Source organism: Aplysia californica, unplaced genomic scaffold, assembly GCF_000002075.1.
Source record: "Aplysia californica isolate F4 #8 unplaced genomic scaffold, AplCal3.0 scaffold00303, whole genome shotgun sequence".
In the NCBI taxonomy this organism is placed as follows: Eukaryota; Metazoa; Mollusca; class Gastropoda; order Aplysiida; family Aplysiidae; genus Aplysia; species Aplysia californica.
Genome location: NW_004797573.1, coordinates 543,385 through 563,199, shown reverse-complemented (window position 1 = coordinate 563,199; position 19,815 = coordinate 543,385). Strand labels below are relative to the sequence as shown.

At 37.3% G+C, this 19,815-nt stretch overlaps 1 protein-coding gene across 3 annotated transcripts in view; it reads left to right on the top strand.

Moving 5' to 3' along the window:
* The window catches only part of LOC101852420 (diacylglycerol O-acyltransferase 1), a 42,063-nt gene extending 25,444 nt beyond the window's left edge, over positions 1-16,619 (top strand). For all 3 annotated transcript variants that reach the window (XM_035970665.1, XM_035970664.1, XM_013084578.2), the window contains 11 exons: positions 236-338; positions 1,336-1,476; positions 2,031-2,096; positions 2,552-2,655; positions 3,820-3,858; positions 4,431-4,517; positions 6,934-7,046; positions 8,739-8,804; positions 9,016-9,103; positions 11,619-11,681; positions 13,198-16,619. In XM_035970665.1, coding sequence (XP_035826558.1) covers positions 236-338; positions 1,336-1,476; positions 2,031-2,096; positions 2,552-2,655; positions 3,820-3,858; positions 4,431-4,517; positions 6,934-7,046; positions 8,739-8,804; positions 9,016-9,103; positions 11,619-11,681; positions 13,198-13,371 — 1,044 coding nt within the window. In that variant the 3' untranslated portion in view covers positions 13,372-16,619. The remainder of the gene's footprint in view (positions 1-235; positions 339-1,335; positions 1,477-2,030; positions 2,097-2,551; positions 2,656-3,819; positions 3,859-4,430; positions 4,518-6,933; positions 7,047-8,738; positions 8,805-9,015; positions 9,104-11,618; positions 11,682-13,197) is intronic.
* The last annotated feature ends 3,196 nt before the right edge of the window (positions 16,620-19,815 follow it).

Below are 19,815 nucleotides of genomic sequence, written 5' to 3'. Positions count from 1 at the left end.
AATATCTCAACTTTTATTCAATATATGTATATATTTTCTTTTTAGCAAGACAAATCAAAAAGCTTTAAGATGATACCAATCCCTCTGCATGCCTCAAAATTTGCAAGTCTCCTCAGGGCAACTTTAAATTTCAATTTGTATGTCATGTATACGGTGTGCTCAGATCGTCTTTGTCTCTGTAGTTTATAGATAGATTTGATGATCTAATCCCTTTTTTTCTTCTGATTTCGCACAGGGTTACATCAGTGAAAAGTTTGGTGCTGCCATCTATGCTGTTGACCTGCTCACATTACTGGTGCTGCCTGCTGCTGTCATTTACTACCTACACCCAATCATAGGTAAGACTAGTAATATTCCGCTCTTTTTAGTATTCTTATCCTTAATATTCACGAAGTTTACCTTTTATATTGTAATGTTCCCATTTGGAAATGCTTCTTTAATTTGAACAAATTTTGATTCCTTTTTAAGACTCTGATTGTGTAGATTTTTTATTAGACCTTTACAAATGCATGTTGTATTTTCAAACTATTTAAACTATGGAAATGTGCTTTAGGCATTTGGGGGTTGAGTTTCATATTGTCTATGGAAGGGCTTCCTGCTTTATCATGACTCTTGAAAATTGCCCAATACAAAATGTCTTCCTTTGTGAGGTCAGCATTTTTGGTCCTGAGTCAGGCTGCTTTTTGCATTTAATAGTGATGTGATTCTGTGCACACTATAAACAAAAATGTAATCATCTTCTTTCAATCGACACATATGACAGTGCTAGAAACTTATGATGAATCATTTTGAATCCAACCCTGTATCTTCTTGATATTGTTTTAAATAGGATATAAAGAATGAAGTTACCTTTTCACTAATAATAATTTTCATTTTGCTGTTGTTCACATTGACAAAAATGCATGTTCTGAGATTAGACGCAGCTTGAAGAGCGTGAGTGAAGCTTTCCTGACTAGTTCCATCAGCCTCAAATGAAGTAATATCTAAGATCCTGGTCCACTTCTCAAATAATAACCTTAGTGTTGAAAGGGGCCTGAAACCCATACATACCATACACTTGACACATTGTGCTTATCTAAGAGGAGATAAAAGGGTTTCTTTAAAAAACTAACAATGCTTGCCGTATTTGGCACACCAGCCACAATTTGCCTATCTCAGTCATAGAGTGTTTGTGTCATGCCTGGTCAAATGGAACACTATTTGTTTTGGTACTGTTGAGTACTTTTTTATGTGTTCATAAAATGTCCTCAATTTACAAGTTGTGTCCCCTATTTTTTATCAGCTCCAGTGGTTCTGGATCTAACAGCATTTCTTTCTATTTTGTATTTTCCGCAGTGTTTTCTATTTCCACCTTGGGCATTGTGACAATTTGCTTTTTGAAGTTGGCATCATATGCCCACACCAATAGCTGGTGCAGAAAGCATCATGCAGCAAACAAACTCAAACGACGACGCTCAGTGGATAGCGGTCCTGATGGTAACTTGCTGGTTATTTATGAACTAGACTTTTAAAGAAGAGTGACTGACGTCTAAGTGTTTGGAATTTTACGGTGTTATGGTGTACGCTCAAATTGGTCAAGTCAATATTTGTCAAAATTTACTCTCCAATCGTTTGCAAACAAAATGAATTCAGTGCTCAATGGCAACACAAACCATTCACTTACGATGTTGTAACTAAAAAGTGCGCATGTCTAAAGAGAGGTCATTCCTACATTTCTTTTACTGCTATGCTACTCTGTTGTTGATCAGCGTCCCTTGGGGTTAAGAGATGACTTATTACCATCACTGATGGGTTGTACACATTTCTTTTGTCATGAACGTCTTGAATTCCCGATTTGGGTTGCCCAGTGTCATGCATTTCACAATGCATTATATTAGCACTTCTTTTAGCATTTTGCGAAGGACTTGAATTCACAAATTTCTTAAAAAATCATGAAAGTCAGGAATTCAAGTCTCGTGTGAACCCCCCCAAACGGTAGGACATTGCCACTACTATTGTACTCCTAGATAATTTTGTTCCCTCTGATGCAGGTGCAACTGCTGTTAACAGTTCTGGCAGCGGACCCCAGGTCTATCCCAACAACTTGAATGTAAACGGTGAGCAAAGAATTTTTTTCTCTTTGTTGTTTTTCGACAAATGTTGGTGAAAAAATGTTTGTCTCAACACAGGTTGTGTACCCATCAAATTGTTCTTTCAGTCAAGACAGCGCTCATGTTTTGATGTTAGAATTTTAAATTTATTGTGAAGAGTGCTTGTCATACAAACTGAGAAAGGTTATGTTTCTATAATTGATATCTTTTGGTTGTATGAAAGTTATTTTTTTCTGTGCTCAATTTGGGAGGTTGGAGTGCGCCACTGGTAGGTCTTACTTCTTTACTTTCCCTCTGTTGTTTATGTCTGTCTTACATTTTCCCAGCACTAAATGACCATTATTGTGTAGATGTGCTTCACTTTACTCAAACAAAAAAACAATCTATGCTCAATGACACACTCAAAGAATGCAAATGTTGATTCTCAAAAACTTCTTTTCCTGAAAACAATTTGTTTGCAGACATGGTATATTTCCTGTTTGCACCCACCCTGTGTTATGAGCTGAATTTCCCACGGTCTGCTCGCATCCGGAAACGATTTTTGGCTAGAAGACTCCTAGAAATGGTAAGTCAATAACTCCCCTTAACCTTTGCTTCAGTTATGAAGATGTGTACTTGACATGGATAGTTATGTTGTTAAAGGAGTTGTTTTGTTTTTTAAAGAGAGAATCTCCTACACAGCTTAGTGAGCCTGTAATGTGTGTATGAGTATATTTATATATGTGTGCACAGTGGAGTTTGGCAGATCATGTATAATGTACTTTAATGGGTGGTCTGGTGTGGTCTGCTCCTTCTTTTCAATCATCTCTATGACCTCTGTACTTGTGGCCATTAAATAAGCTCTGGACATCAGGGTTGAAAGATTGAAGAAAACTCGATTCTTGTGTAATATTTGAAATCAAATTCACTGCCTCTGGAAAATTTATTTTTTCAAATGGAGCAGTCCTTTTACGAACCAGCAGAATTATTGTCAAACACGTTCTTTTTTTTACCGTCCTATTACCTAGCAGAAAATATTTGATTAAAAATGTACTTGACCAATTGCCAAAAGTTGGCTGAGGTCCATTGTTCAAATCATTACTGCTTGTTCCCACCATAAATCACAGCCACCTTAACGCCCTTCTCTTTCTTATGCTTTCTGTCTTCGTCTTCCTGTATACACTGCTGACCATGGAAATGAATGAACATTGATATGCTTTATCTAGAAATACCTTCATAATTACATTTGTTGTGTAGTCCCTGTGCATTGACGTAAGAAAATTTACATTTGGTATTTAACATTTATTATGAATTCTTCCCCCCTCCCCCAAATCATTCACTGTTTATACCACAATGATAACTGGACGTATTTCAATACATAAGCTATTTGCTGTTCACTGGATTGAAAAGAGACTTGAAAAACTTGTAAGCTGCAAAATTCCTTCTTTCAGCACGTAGCTGTTTATCATGGGGTGAGCTGACAGGTTCTGTTTAGAGATGTTTCTGCGAGGCAAATATGAATTTTCTAATCAATGACTATAAAGGTTGGCTTTTTGGTGTGATTTCAACCTTTTACCTTTGGATGTTTTATAATAGTAACACTTTAGGAAACCTTTGAGGTGATTTTAGATGGCTACCGGTTAGGGTAAATGATGCAGAAAGAGAGAAAGTTAATTAATAAAGATGTAACTGTAGTTAAGTATAACATAAATGTAGTTTCTGACGTGGTTTTTGTTGTTGTCATGTACAGCTGTTCCTGTCTTGGCTCATGGTTGCCCTGGTGCAACAGGTAAGTCCCTTTTGTTAGTAATTTGCTGCTATTTTCTACCACGTACCTGTGTTAAGACCAGCTCAGTATTGACTGTTGCGGTTTGTTGATGGGTTTTTTAATGTAAAAGCAAGCTCTGATACCTACTTCATTGTTTAGACATATATTCACAAGGTTGGCGGGTGGTTGGACGTGAAGTCCCCAATGTTTTGTCCGATTCTTTTCTTTCCCTCTGTCGTTTGTTTATCCTGCTATTTTCCTACACCACATGAATGGAAAAAGGTATGCTCTGACTTGCAAGCAACAACAATAATCATTGCTCAAACAACTGTTTAGAAAGTCAATACTTGTTTTACTTCAAATGAGAACCAACATTCAAGTCTAGAAATTTTTAATAAGAAATTGCAATGGCTGGTTTGAAATAATAAACTGAAAGCACGAAGACTAGTTACATTTGTTCTGGCTGTGCCTCAGTCTGTTCAGTCTGGAAAAGTCAATAATGTTTCGGTATCACAGATCCTTGCTGACGTCAGATTTTCTGTGCAGTGGCACTAGTTCCTGTGTATACGTGTGTGGACATTTTCTCTTTGCAGTGGATTGTGCCTGCTGTAAACAACGCCAGGCAGCCTCTTGCAGAGATGGAGATTTTCAAGATGCTGGAGAGACTTCTCAAGCTGAGTGTAAGTTTAGAACAATGCCCTTGACAGTAAAATCCTCCTCCCCTCCCCTGATTGTTTGAGTCCTTCACCATCTTGCAGTTTTTTGGAAGTCTGATCATCTTTTAAAACATTTTATTACATCAATGTTTTTAATACTCAAGGCTGTCTTGTGATGAGATTTTGCAGTAGTTTAAAATGCCTAATGCCAGTCGATAAATTGTGGTCAAGATGCTGCTTGATGTATGTGCCTGTGTTTCGGGAAAGGGGCTGGCAGTGATATAACATAAAGTACCGGTAAGGTGAATCTGAGAGCAAGTGTGTTGAAAGGGGAGGGGGGATATGTCCGATGCTGTTGTGCACCTACTGGTGTCTGAGGATGGTTTGAACCCCAAGAATAAGTACAAGCTGCATCAGATGGTCCTCTGGTGGTGTGTAGTAATGTCATTTCTGAGTGCTTCAGACAGCTGAGCACAGGGGAGAACAAGCTAGGACAAAGGAAAGCATGGTAGAGGAATGTCATATATAAGGGAAGTTGAAAAAGGTAGAAACATTGCTGGCAGAGGAGCCAAATTTTACTTTCTGTTGACCTCCCCATTTCAGATATCAACAAATAACTTGAGTAGCCATCAGTTTACTGTCAATGTATAACTTAAGCACAGTTCAAGTGGCTAGAGGTAAGAGGACTTTGAATGTCTTGAAAAACATATTTTTTAACAAAGACAGAGGTAAAATAGTTCTGACTTTTAAAAGGCCGAGGTGATTGGAATATCAGGATGGAAGGTCATGTTAAGCGGAGTGCACGGTCTCAGGTTGTTTTGGCACTTAAACTGAACCTTCAAATATTGTCTTTTGTGTATCTATATGGGTGAAGGGTTTCCTTTTTTTTTTTTTTTCGTTCCTCGATTGGAAGGCTAATTCACCTTCTAACATTCTATGTTTTTTTCTGTCTGGAAATGAAAGTTAACTACTTTGGATTAACATTTGACTTTGTACTCTTTTATCAACAGATTACACAATCATTTTTTGTAACTTGGATATGGATGTTTTGTTTTAACATGGTGCGTAGGTAGAACGCTTAATTATTTGAACCCTGAGCCAACAAGACTCATGCACATGGAACAAATCTTTTCTCTCTCTCTCTTCTCTCTCTCTCTCTTCTCTCTCTCTCTCTCTCTCTCTCTCTCTCTCTCTCTCTCTCTCTCTCTCTCCTCTCCTCTCTCCTCCCCCCTCCCTCCCTCTCTTTCTCTCTCTCTCTCACTTACGGACACACGCTCAGTGGAAATGGAGTTTCCTATTCACATGGACTAACATTTATTGTAACTATAGAACTGCTTGAAAGTTATGCTAATTTCAGTACATCGAATGTTTTGAAAGTTCAAGGCTATCATGTTTAGAGAATGCACAGTAATTTCTGTCATGTAAGTTGTAGTGTGACTGCAATGTTGTTTCATGTGTGGCCGTTCTTTAAGCTCACCGATTTAGAATTTATCATGGTTCTCAATATTCCGCTATGCGGATATCCGCTACCACCATTTTTTCAGCTAGACTCCGCTGCTGGGAGGGGCACCTCCCAGTAATGTGCCACCACTTTCTGTACATAATCAAGATTAATATTTTGTAAGTGACTCTTTTACTTGAAATCATCTTCCAAACCCTCAAATTGGCATGAAATAACCTTGCTTTGATAAATTGATGGTTTTTATTTCAGCACTCTAGTATAATAATAATGGGTGTCTTGCGAAAATGGTCTTCTGGTGCGATCCTTTGAAAAAGTTCCTCCTTTTTAAAAATTCTGAGTTGAGACCCATGGTTTATATTCTCTTGCCTTCTGACCATGTTAAGATCCTTATATAGGTACCTAGGCAATGAAGTGCATTGGGCCCCGATTCCTAGGTATAGTTTATGTATTAATAATTATAGTGTGTATTCATTGGTGGTAGGTCTCTGCATATATAGATAAGCATCGGGACACAATACCACGTAGGCCCCGGCCCCTTGACAACTACCAAGAATGCCTTTATGTTTAGGTATTCCTGTTAGTTTCTTTGTTCTTGATGCTAACTGCCACAGTAGACATCCATTTTCTTCCCCGTATCTGACTCTCAGGTCTTTACGTTATTATTTTTTTTACCCACTTTAAGCTTACATCAAAGAAAACATATCAGAACCTAAGTTTGCAGTACCTTTATGAATGAGCTTTAGATTCTGTTGGTCATTTAACTTTAAGACCTGTATGCAAAGATCTGAGAAGATTAAACAGAGCGATTTCATTTTATCTTGTTTTCACCGCAGTCGGGTGAAAGTGAACTAGCTGTAGTCATAGTTCAAACAGATTTGGTACACACAAAATCTGGTGTTGATCATTCATTCTTATGCTTGTTTGTTTTATTTTTTGAGGCCTTGATTGTGATCCAATTGTGCTCTATGTTTTCCTCAGATTCCAAATCACTTTATCTGGCTGATTTTCTTCTATTGGATGTTCCATTCCTCCCTTAATGTGGTTGCAGAGCTGCTGAGGTTTGGGGATCGTGTCTTCTACCGTGACTGGTGGTGAGTGTTTGTAGCATTCTAGAAACTTTATAGAATAGTCAGGAAATTTGTTTGTTTTCTGTTAAAATGTCCTTATCATAAGGTCACAAAACTTTTTGTTTCATCAGAGCTTAGGATGATCTAAATTAGGTCAATGGGGGCGTAACCCCCCCTCTCCAACATACCGTCAGATTTTAAAGACCGCAAGACCAGATGTTAAAGGGTTCCCAAATCAGTAAATATGTATCGTCTAACCTTGGATGAAGCAGAGACACAGAAAAGTTTCTTCAAACCTCTACCATTCTTATGTCCGTTGCAAACTAGACAATGCCTGTCCTGTCTATGGATTGGCAGAAAAATCTGACTTGAAGCTACGAGATCCAATCCAGAATGAAGGCCTTTGTCTTGTCCTAGGTGCTTTTTGTACTTCGCTTCAAGAAACTTAACAGGCAGGAGCCCAAGAACCATCTCTTAATTAAATTAAGAGTTTTACCAGTGTGACAAATTTTTTTCAAATTTGTTTTTTGGCTCCACACGTTATTTGTCCATTTAAAAACATATTTTTGTTTGTAGATTTTACTGAGAAACATTGAGTAAAGGCTCAACAAATGTAAACTTCCAGCCTCCAAGTACTCTCAAGCTTTGGAACTCAATGAACTTTGGCGTCTGTTTTCCAGCTAATTTTACCTCTGAAACCAGGCGACTCCCACCTCCTTCAATTGCACATGTCTCGACTTCTGTTCAAGATATTTGTATATTTTTTTTCATCAAAAAGTAGTTAAATGGACAAACTTTAAGATGGTACCAATAACTCCACATGCCCAAAAATTTACGAGCACCTGATTCCACCGCATCGTAACACAATTGTATTATTGAATAAAAGTCTTGACCTATATATTATATGTATGAATATTTTTAACTCACTTGAGTCTGAGATATTTTTCATTTAACAACCATTGCAGCCGAACACTTTTGGGGTATATTGAATTGTTAAGCACAAACAGACTGTGAAAGCTACCATAATTTAAAGAATGCAGCAAAAGAAAGGAAGAAATGTTCTCACAGAAAAAGAAAACATATAATTTATCCGAATAGTTTTTATTTTATCAATATTTTGAATTGAAAATGTCTCGGATTACACAATTTTTGTGTGTGTCCAATTTGTAATAAAATCATTTATCACAATGCAAGGGTGACTGACTTAGTCCCGTTACAACTAAAAAAGTATTGCACATGACTTCAACAAATTTTTAATGACACAAAATAAGTGGTTCAACTGTTGGCTCCAGGGTTCCGGTAGCTTGTAACTGAAAAATCATGGAGATATTGATAGATAAATCGCATCCCGTAAATGCACAGAAATAGGCTCAAGTGAGTTATTAGGTTTATAGTAATGATAATTAAGACCATATTTTCAAACACATTTTAGAAAATGTTTGTCCTTCCTTTTCCTGTCAATTACCGAAACAGTTCTTACCCAGATGGCTTTAATTGGTGACAAACTTGGCCATTTAAAGTTTGCACATAGTAATATACCTGATATGTCAACTTTTAATATACACTGTGCATGGGGTCTGAACTTCCCCTATTTTTGAAGGGTCCAAGTGGGGATGGCAGACAGTAACAAAAACATAATAAAAAGAAAAAAAAAATTCATTTTCTATGTTCTTCCTATACTCTCAATAAAGTAAATGAAAATGTCACTGTTTCCAGGAATGCTGAAACTGTGTCTGAATTCTGGCAGAACTGGAATATTCCGGTGCACAGATGGGCCACTAGGTGAGTTTCAGAATAGTGATGTTCAATTATTGAGAAAAGCGGAAAGAGGAAGACCTGATCACGATTAGGATGTGATATTCTCATCTCAGCATAGTGTTAAAAAGTCTTCCACATAACAACTATAAAGAAAAAAATACATTTTAGTTTAGCATTTTACAAGTAATGTGATAAAAAGTTTGTACTTACCATCATTTGCTTTTTTTCTTCACAGACATGTCTACAAGCCTCTTTTGAAAAAAGGAGTTTCCAAACTGGCAGCTTCAACAATCGTCTTTTTACTCTCTGCATTTTTCCATGAGGTGAGGAGGAATATTTATTAAAATTGAACCAATGTCAGATGGCAAATTGGGGTTTGTTTAATGCTGACCCTTACCATTTTCGGATGATATGTTTCCAGGGTAAAATGAATTTCTGAAACAAAAGCAAAGTAGGGGAAGTATGTTTGGAATAGTATTTAATGAGAATTATCATAGAATTCTCTGGTAACTCTTTATCATGTGTGTCTTTGTTTTACTTTTTTCATGAAGTCAATTATTGCTTCTCTTGCCAAATTGGAGGATGGGTGTGGTACAGAATTGCAAATGAGAAAACATAAAGAGAAGACAGCCCTGGGGATATAATATTTTTCTTTCTTTTTTTTTATGTTGACAGAGGAGGTCTCACCAAAGAAGTAAGTTTCCGTGTCAAGAGAACCCAATTCATCTTGTAGCCAAAGCCAAGAACCATGTACTATACAAATGATTTCCTTTCTCAGAACCAAAAGGTTTTGTCTTAGTTTTAGTATGAGTTTTACGGCACTTGCAACGTAATCAGATCATATAAGTCGGGAAGCTTAAAAGTGTTATTAGAGAGTAACATACAGAGAAAAAGAGGAGGCGAGACAAGGATGAAGTTTGACATGAAATAAGGAGCAAACCACACCAGATCACTAGCCAACCGCTCACTCCAGAGGATTTGAAACATGTGGACACAAAAGATAAAAACGAAGTTCAGCAGCCAAGACCTGGAGCAATGAGATGGATCTGGAATGGAATGGCCGAGTTGTCCACAGGGGTAATGGTGGTTCATTCAGGCTCCTAGGATGAAAATGCTCATTGTTGTTAATTACAGCTCAAAATGCTCTCGTGAAATAGAAGGCATTAGGCCCACGCTTAATTAAAGTAATAATAATAATAAATAGCATTTGTATAGCGCATGTCCCCACTCGAAAGCAAGCTCTATTCGCTTTACACTATATTACTACCCCAGAAGACCAAAGAACACTCAGATACATTCTCAGCTTCCCAGGAAGCATACAGTGCAAGCAGCCGTTTAAGCACTCAAACACTAACAAACTGACAACACTTTTCACTGTCTATAGCGGGGTACCCATTTTCATCTGGGTAAAGTGGGGAAAATTCGTGTAAAATGCCTTTCCCAAGAACACCACGTCGGGTCCGCGGCTTGAACCCCAGAACCCGCAACCTCACGATTACGTGTCTGGTAGCCTAACCAATAGGCCACTGACGCCACTTAAGTATCCTTGAATACCAAGAAGGGGAGAATCTGCGTACATGTCATCCAGGGCTAATCACCTACCAATGATAGCGCGATGAAGGACATGGATGACTTGATAAAGACTGCAGTCTGACCTTGGACATGGCTTGAGGACAAATCACTATCCTTGAAGGAAGGACAGCAATGAATATGGGGAAGCGATGGGATAAATTAGGTTAGAGGGGGAAATGAGACGTGGATTTTGTGCCCTGGACGCCTGACCATTGATGGCACATTATGCTAGGAGGAAAGTTTGACTACACAACATGACTGTCATCAGATGATATAATAGGAAGCAAGATTGACGCATTTGCATTTCCAGATGGTTCAGAAAATCTGCACAAAGTGTAAGGGAAGAAGAGAGGAAATTCTCGCTTTGATCATCATCAGGCAATAGTTTAAGTGGACCTTGAACTTGACTGAAAATTGGACTCATGGGAAATAAGATAGATGCAAGTTTGATATTAAAGTGGTGAAGAGTCCTCAAAAGCAAAGAGAATTCAAAGTGGTCCTCATTAACAAGCACCACAAGAACAAAAATTGAAGATGAGGAAATGGTAGATGACTGATAGGGGAAGGTAATATTGTCTCTACTCTTGTGGAAATCCTAGCGTTCTGCTGTCCAGGTCACTGCTCTTCACAAATTGTGACAACACAACGGGAAGTGATGCGACTCCTATGAGGACCAGCACTTTCAGGGATTCCCCTGAATGATGCACATTTCCATATTTGACAGAGTTGGTCAGATTTCTTAACTCCCTAAAAAGTCAGCAGACCCCAGGAGGGAAGCCTTTCTCCTCTCTAATGATGCCAAAGGCAGTAAGAGCTTTGGCGGTTGCGAACATGCTCAGAAATGTAACATTCCTCACCCTTTCTGTTGAGGGTTATGGAAATAGTGACCATCCCAGAGACTTTTGGTGGAGTAGGTCCCAGCGGATGTCTTCTTCTCTTAGTCTTTATCTTTTGCTCTTGACTAGATTTGCACCCGCTCCTCCTGACAGGGACTTGTTGGGAACTGGAGTAAGGAGGGAGAATTTTGCACACACTTGAAGAAGATTCCAATATTGCCATCATCTTATTTTATTTCCTGAAATAGCTGTAACTCCTTTTTAAAAATGACCCCTTCTATTGTATAGATTGTTAAATTGTTTGGCAAAATGTTCGTTGTGGGTCTAAATTTTTTTAGCAGATTCCTTTTTATGTGTTTTCATATTATTCATAAGCAGCCGCAAGTAAACTGACTTGTTTTAAGGATTCTTTCTTTTCCTTTTGTTGCAGTATTTGGTCAGCATTCCACTTCGGATGTTCAAAATTTGGGCCTTCACAGGCATGTTGATGCAGGTGAGCCTTAGCTGTCTTGCTATTTTGGGTTTATTTTTTTCACAAGGTTGTTACAGATTGGGAAAGGGTGTGATGTTGAACAGGACAAGGCACATGATTCTTAATTCGCCATAATCTTTTCTTATTCTGTGTTTACAGGTCAGATGCTCAAGCATATTGCTGTTTGCCGTAAAAAATTCCTTGTGTCGTAATATCTCAGTAGTCATTGGGATTTTGATTAAGAGTAATTTAGTGGCACATTATTATAGCCTTTTGACTTTGACAGTGTTGTCAGGTGAAGCCGATATTGTTGAAGGGTGTGCGTCGAGAGTGTTTACCTTGCCCTATATAGCTCTTGCTTTTCTTAATCTCATTCCTCTAGTTCGTGACAATGAATGAAAATTGCTTATTCAACATGTTTAACTTCAATGTAAGCTTATGGAGTTTATCACTTCTCGGCGTCTTGTCTTGTTGAATTGTATAATTCAAGCTATCAGTTGTGCCGAGTAAGTCATGTGATGTGACGAAGAAGTTACTTTTAAGTTGTTATAGCTAAACCCCGTGGACCCGCGAGTCATGCTCTCCATGATTTGTCTTCTCCCTTCTGCACTGGGAGCTCACATATACTTAAGCACGTAAGGGGGTCAGAACTTTAAGGGTTAAATGAAACGCTTTTTGTAATGGAATTTTACATTTTGTAACCTTGGATTACATGTCCTAGATTAGGCGATGTTATTTGCATACTCCTAATTGAATGTTAAATGTCATGATTTTTTAAAGCTAAAAGATGATGTGGCAAGTTTGTGGCGCCTTACAGCTGAATCTTCCTTCGGTATAATGTTTCATGCCTCAGTCCAAATTTTGTCTCTTTTGTTATCTTGAAGACGTGACACTTGTTGCAAAAATGATTTAATAATATGTTTACTTTGTTTGGGTAGTTGATGGGTGCCACTAGTTGGTCCCCCCCCTTTCCTTTCGATCTATATTATATTGTTACTTTCGTTTTGCTTTTTCAAGCACCAAGCAAGCATTATTGTATTTATATTCAGATGCGCAAACACATACCGGAATATACTGTACCGAGTAGAAAATCTCAGAATAAATTGTGGCCAGCAGATTGTACAGTCAAACTGGCAATTGTTAGGTTTCTTTCTGCTTTGTTAATTACAGATTTTTGGAGTCTGTATTTGATCCCAGATCTTATAGTCTCTCAACTATGCCCTCTCTCAACTATGCCCTTTACCCTTAATCTTTAGTGTGATCATAATATGATTTTCGAATTATACAAATCTAGTTTTAGACATAGAAGCACCAAATGCCTTTTCTTTTCAGCTTTGGCCTCTATCTGTAAACTTTAACCAACCTATTGCATGGCTCATTATGATAAATTGCTGATGTAAATTGACAGTAAATGAATGGGGTATTTAAGTACAGGAAGAAAGAGCCCCTGCCACTCTAGTAAATTTTTCCCTATTGTCATACTTTGTTTTGTGACTGATAGTGACTGTGACATTTTTGTTCCCCTCTGTTGTTCCAGGTTCCAATCGCATACATCACCGCCAAATACATCCGAGGCAAGTGGGGCAACATTATCATGTGGCTGTCACTGATTGTGGGCCAGCCTGTCGCTATCCTCGCCTACTTTCATGACTACTTCATTGTGCGCTCCCTGCCATTTGCTAATGGCACAATGCCCAACTACAACATGTAGAGGTCCTCAGATGAAAAAAAGGGATTGAACAATTCTTTTTTTTTCTTCTTTTTTTTTTTACAAATCTTATGGTGTGATATGTTGTTGTTTTTTTTGTTAGGCCAAAACTGCCATGGGTTCTTTTGATTTTGTTTTGAACCTGAAAAGTTTGGATGAACTCCTGAAGATGATACTATCAACATAATGAAATTTGTTTTGCCGATGACTTGAGTGGCCTTGGAGAATATCATGTTACTGTTTGTTTCCTTTTGGTCCCTTCATGTGTTCTGCCAATTTTTCTATTTACCGGTACTCTGAAGTGGTTCTCAGTAACTAGAATGATTGTGCTGCAGACACTCGTTTACTGGGTCTTCAAGAAGCAGAGCTGCACTCTCTGTGATTTTTTAAAATTTTAACATTTTGGGCTGTCTTATAGAATAATTTTTGGCCTTTTGTAAAAAAAGAAATTTGATTCTTCTTGAATGTCAAGTTAATGTAATTTTGTCACACCCCCCACCCCCCCCTTCTTTTTTTTTCTTTCTTTTTTTTAGCAGTCTAGTGTGTTCACACAATGTTCCTACACCTTTTTTTTTCTTTCAGTCTAGTACATACACTATATTCCTATTTTTAAAAAAATTCAGTCTGGTATACACGCTATGTTCTTTCATCTTCTTTATTCTCTGTCAGTCTAGTATACACACTATGTTCCTACATCTGCTTTATTCTTCATCAGTCTAGTGAACACACTATGTTCCTACATCTTCTTTATTCTCTATCAGTCTAGTGTACACACCATGTTCCTATGAATTTTTTTTCTGTCTTGCACACATACAATGATCATCTTTTTTCTTTTACAGTCGAGTATACACATAATGTTCGTATATATTTTTCAGTTTAGTTTATACACAATTTTCCTACATTGTTTAAACAGCTTGTTATGTTTGATGGAAATTGTGGTTTATCAATACTGTAAATCTTTTGTTTTTGTTGTTCCGGATTGAACTACAGGAGATTCCTTTGTATTATTATGACTTGTTGTTTGGGTTGACTGGAATGTATTACGTCTATTTACTATTTCTCTGTACTATTTCTCAGGTGAAGTAACAATGTGTGTGTGCCTGTGCGTGTGCTAGTGGAGAAGTTGGCTTCTCAGAGATTAGACGAATTTATATTTTACACCTCATCATGACATTTCTGAAACTGAAAGTGTTCTCCGTGTAAGAGGTCAATGCCCACTGTTGGAAACAAAGTGTCTACAAGTTGTGTTAGCTGGTGTGGACTTGTAATTTTGTTGGGCGGGGGGGGGGTTGGCCTTTATAGATCTACCATGGTATATATTTGCAAATCTTCCAAGTACCCCAAAAAAATTCCATTTATTTGCTTTTAAGATACCTGACTCTTGTCAGATTTGCATGCAATTTATTTGCGTAAAAACTTCCATCAGACCATGAACTTGTTTTTAAAATGATACGTGATATGGAAGGACGCACTGCTATGATTTGCTACGCTGGCGAACATGTATCAATCACTCTCTGTACCTGAATCACGTTAGCTTGAGTCTGAAATGTCGCTACAACATTTGGGAAGTGAAATTTCAAGTAGCTGCTCATATGACTTAATCAACTTATCAAAAAATTACAAATGTTCTGTGAAATCAATAAAACTAAGGTAAAAATAGATTTTCCCATGTGACTTTCTTTAGATGCATACTACGTTCAGCTCACTAACATGTGGCTCACTGGTTGAATTTTATTTGTAATAGCCAATTTATAACGCGATATTTATGGCAGATCTGTTTCAAAGGGGGAAATGAAGTTTGTAAGCCCTCAGTTTTCAAGCCAGGAAGTGGTGGACTAGCCTATAACTTGAGTTTTAAAGGTGGAAGTTGCATAACTGTGTTGTTGTTGTGGCTGTTGTTGTTATGGCTGTTTTGGAAAGAACAAGTATACTGTGCGTAATTGGTGCTCATCTTAATTTCTTATTATGGAAAAAGTTTTTGAGTCATATTCTTTTTTTGAAAAGGGTCTGAGGTTGCATTTAGCCGAGTTCCATGCATTCCTGTTCTTTCTTGGCTCCTTTTATGGATCTTGATTGCCAGTTGGTTGGTTTCAGCCAAATTCATTATCTTCTTTTCTATTGATACTTAAGAACTAGCGGTATTGTCATGTGCCTAAATGAGCTCTTATGAAGGGCACAATGCACCACCATTTCTTATGCTTCTTGTTTATACTTTTGTTATTGTATTACTTTTCTGTATAGGACAAATATACATATAATAAATGCAACTTGAACTCTTCACGTTTTATGAATTTTTGCTCACTGTACTTGATGTGATTTCAAAGCGTTATTTTTAAATTGTCAATTTATGGAGTGAGTTTGTGTCATCACTTTTGATGATGTATATGTTGTCTTAATAACCAGCATAAAATTTGCTTGTCTGTACTGTTCTAAAAACTACAAGTCTTGAGAGAAAAGTCCGCAAATTGTATAATGATTGTTAAAATCAGTGAAACATCTCGGATCTAATCAAACAGCTTGTCTCATAGGCTGCCCTTGATCCTGGTTTTTTTTTTTTTCTTTCTCGAGACAAGGTTGGGGTGGGCAAACAAGCCATATATGTGAGTGAATAGGAGAGGTACAAAAAACACTATCATAAATTTTATTCTTCGTTCATGAGTAGTGTTGGAGATACTGTATCATGTGGTTTGTTTGTCTGCTGGCACTTGCTGTATGACCCAGATAAGTTTGTATATTTGCAAACTTGTCCCTCTGTCATGCCGGAGCTGTTTGCTAGCTGTATAGATGAAAGAGGGCATTTAGGAAGAGCATGCCTTTAAAAATGGAAGTTCTGTAAAATTTTGTTATATAACTCAGGTCTGCATTTATTTTTACAATTTCTGTTTAGAGACAGCTATACCTTCAAATTTAGTTCACTTCCTTAGCCTAAGTCTGGAGTAGTGTTGGGCGCTGATCGATACCAGTACTGGGTACCTGTTAAGAATGAACCCCTTAGTAAGTACTTATTTTCGTTGCTTAGTCGATACTAATCGATACCCTAGTTTTGGAATGTCGGGATTTTTATGATTTTTTAAAAACTAAAAAGCATTGAAAATGCTGCTGACCAAAAAACTATTGTTCGTGATATACACAGACATGCAACTGGTTTCCATGGTAGAAGTTGGTGGATTCCAAGACTTCATGAATGCCGTTGATTTCCCCAAAATTCAGACGGCAACTTTCGAGATGCAGCTAAAGTAGAAAAAAAAAAATGAAGCCAAGTAAAACCAAAACCAAAAACAGAAATAAAGCCTAATAAAAAAAAACCCAATAGCAATGGACACAGCGCAGGCTAATGTATGCAGGCCTACAACTGTGTTTCGTGGCATTTTATGGTGAAAAGTGATTGACCGTATTATAGTAAGAAACTATGTTGTTGAATCTTAATAAGTACTGAGTACTTATCGATATTGGGCTCGCAATACTGGCCAGTATCGACTTGTGCTTGCCCTAGTCTGGGGCAGTCTTTCATTTTTGGGATTGCATCAAAGTAAAGATATTGGACATCCCAATAGCATTTTCTGTTAAGAATGCTCTAATTAAATGTAGTCATAACTTGTGTTTGCAAAACCTAGGGGTCAGCAAAAAGAATTTTGATACCTGCAAACTTGTTGAATGCAAAGTTTTTGGTTTTTACACAAGATACAAACTGTATTGCCTATATATGGCTCCTTTTGAACTGGGGTTGAACCGGGCTTGGATAGATCATCATCATCCAGTGCCAGATCTGCGACAGACATCGGCGATCATGATTTTCCATTCATTCCTTTGCTCGGATGCTCTCAGAAAAGTTACGTTTCCCTGATTTTTCCCTGTTACCCATTTGTTTAGGTTCCCTAAGTATGTTGTTCTGGGCCTACCCCTGCCTCGCTTGCCTTCAATTTTGCCAGTGAGAGCTAGATGTTCAAGACCCTTATGTCTATTCCCAAAAACTGCATTTGCTTGGATAGATTAAAACAATAAAAAAAAAAAAATCAAATCCTGAATTTTTTCCCTCATTTCTTTTTCTGGCCTTGAACTGCTTCTCTTCCTTGTCGTGTTTTTCTTTTTCTCCATCAATTTCTTCTTTGTTTCCTCTTCTCACTCTCCTATTCTTTTTCTTTTTCTTCTAGACATGTCTTATTTATCTCAAAGGTCTTTTAATGAGGGGTGCTATAATTTTTTTGATGTGTTTGTCGTAATTTGTTTCTAGAACAAAGTGTACCTTTTGTTGCAGGTAGCCTATTCTATTTTCCTGGGGTACTCTCAATTATTTGTTCTGAGAAGTTATTTCAGTTTTGCAGTGTGATTTTTAACTTTGCTGGGTTTCTTATTTGGACCAACTTGCTCTTCTTTTTATGATAAAGAGCTTTTACAGTGAATGAAACAAGTGTCTATGCGGGTAGTTAAATGGCACCCCTGCTAGGAACTTTATCTTCTTTCCCACCGCTGTCTCTGCTGTCTGTTTTGCTTTTTCCCTGCACTCAATAAATAACTTGTTGCTTGAATGTGCTTCTGTTTGCTCAAATGAGTGTCTGTGGGGTTATGGTTAAGCTTGCATGCAGAGACTGCTCATTTAATTTTTATGTGGGGAAGTTTTTTTTATGAAGTGCCCCTGTCTTTGTGCAGAGATATAATCTCACTTTGTCCAGGCAGGTTCTGACAGACAGGATCAAAGTGGCTTACCTCTTGTATAGCCTAATGTTTGCTAATTGTGGCGTAAAATATTTACAGTGCTGAGACCCATGAAATATGTTTGTCCTTGGTCTTTAAGTTTTTATGTCCTGGCCTGAGAGGATAAGACGTTCAGTTGAGAATCTGGAAAATAAAAATTGATATGAGAATGTCCATACAAAGATTTGTTTTTTTAGGTAAGATTAAGACCTATAATATTTTTCATGCCCAGTTTGTGGTTGGGATTCTTACATCTTATTTCTGCCTTTGGCTACTTGTGGTTCTGAACAAATTCTCTCTATTGATCACAGTCCTGATCGGTCTGTCTGTGGTTGGGGTGTGCGAGTACTCAATTACTTTTGACCACTAAACTAACTATACACTTTTAGACAGAAGCAGAAAGAGGTTTTAAGGCTAAAGAGGCAATACGAGGTAAGACTGTAAGAGTTTCCCTTATTTGTAAATACAAATGATGTACATGTATTTGTGAATGAAACCCGTAAATAAAGACTTATGCCCAACAAATAAAAGAAGAGTTTTTTTTAATAACTAGCTTTACATCTTTGCATATTTTTCCAAAGGTATAATATTAAGTAAAGTTTCAACAGAATTAGGTGAAGATTCTCAGAGCTTTGCCTGGGCAGCTTGTGTTTTTGTGCTTACTCCACTGGCCTTTAGTTTTCAATTGCTTGGTCTTTCGAGTTAGGCAGTCCCATTTGAAATATTTATTTTGGGCATTCACAGATGGAACAGTACAGGGTCATGCTTTTTTTATGTGTGCTTGTTTCCTGCTGTCTCTATTAACCATTTACGCAGGATTTCTGTTCTCTTTTGCTCATTTGTGTTGTGTACAGAGATTGACATTATATTATTATTATTATTATTATTATCATGAATCTGAAATTTTGATGGAGAAGTAGAACTTTAAGACCTATTATTTGACTTAAGAATATTGATTACACCCATGATGGTATTTGACATAATAAAAAGGTTTAAAAATTACTTTGTAGTTGTTTTTTTTGTGTGGTTATTTTCTCTTTTAAAGTTTAAATAAATTATTTTCTAAATAGACTGATTGATAAGAGTGTACTACTGTCAACACACACTCTAAACAGAAAGGAATTTAACATTTAAGGGAAAATCTAATGTAAATCTAACTTATAATGGAATTTGTAGACCACAATCCCATGATACCATAAGATAACAAAGCATTAGGTTTTCTTAATGTTGCTGAAAATAGATCTGGTCAAACGCAATATCAACTTGTTCTGACAGTTCCAGGTTCTATATTCGAAAGTTTGAAGCGACCTAGAATCAGACCCACACAGCACAAAGCCAACACGTAAAATATAGAATAGAATTTTCCTTGACACTAAACTACACTTTAAAAAAATAATTTTTTCATGTTAAAACAATAAGTCCTTAGAAGAGGGGACGTGGTGCGTGCGTGTATCTATGCATGTACATGTGTACATGTATGTATATGTCATTGTGTGTGTACATGTGTGTATGAGTTTACAAATGTATGTATTAATGTGATTTTGTGTACGTTTGCATGTGTTCTCACATTTGTCTGTGTTGTGTGTTCGTGTGCGCGTGTGTATTTGTGGTTTTGTGTGTGTGTGTGTGTGTGTGTGTTCTGATGTTTGTGTGTATGTGAGTGTGTGTGTGTGAGTATTTGTGTTTATAAATTATGTGCTTAAGAGTGCATATGTGTGGTTGTCTACGCTTGCGTTTGTGTGTATGTGTGTGTGT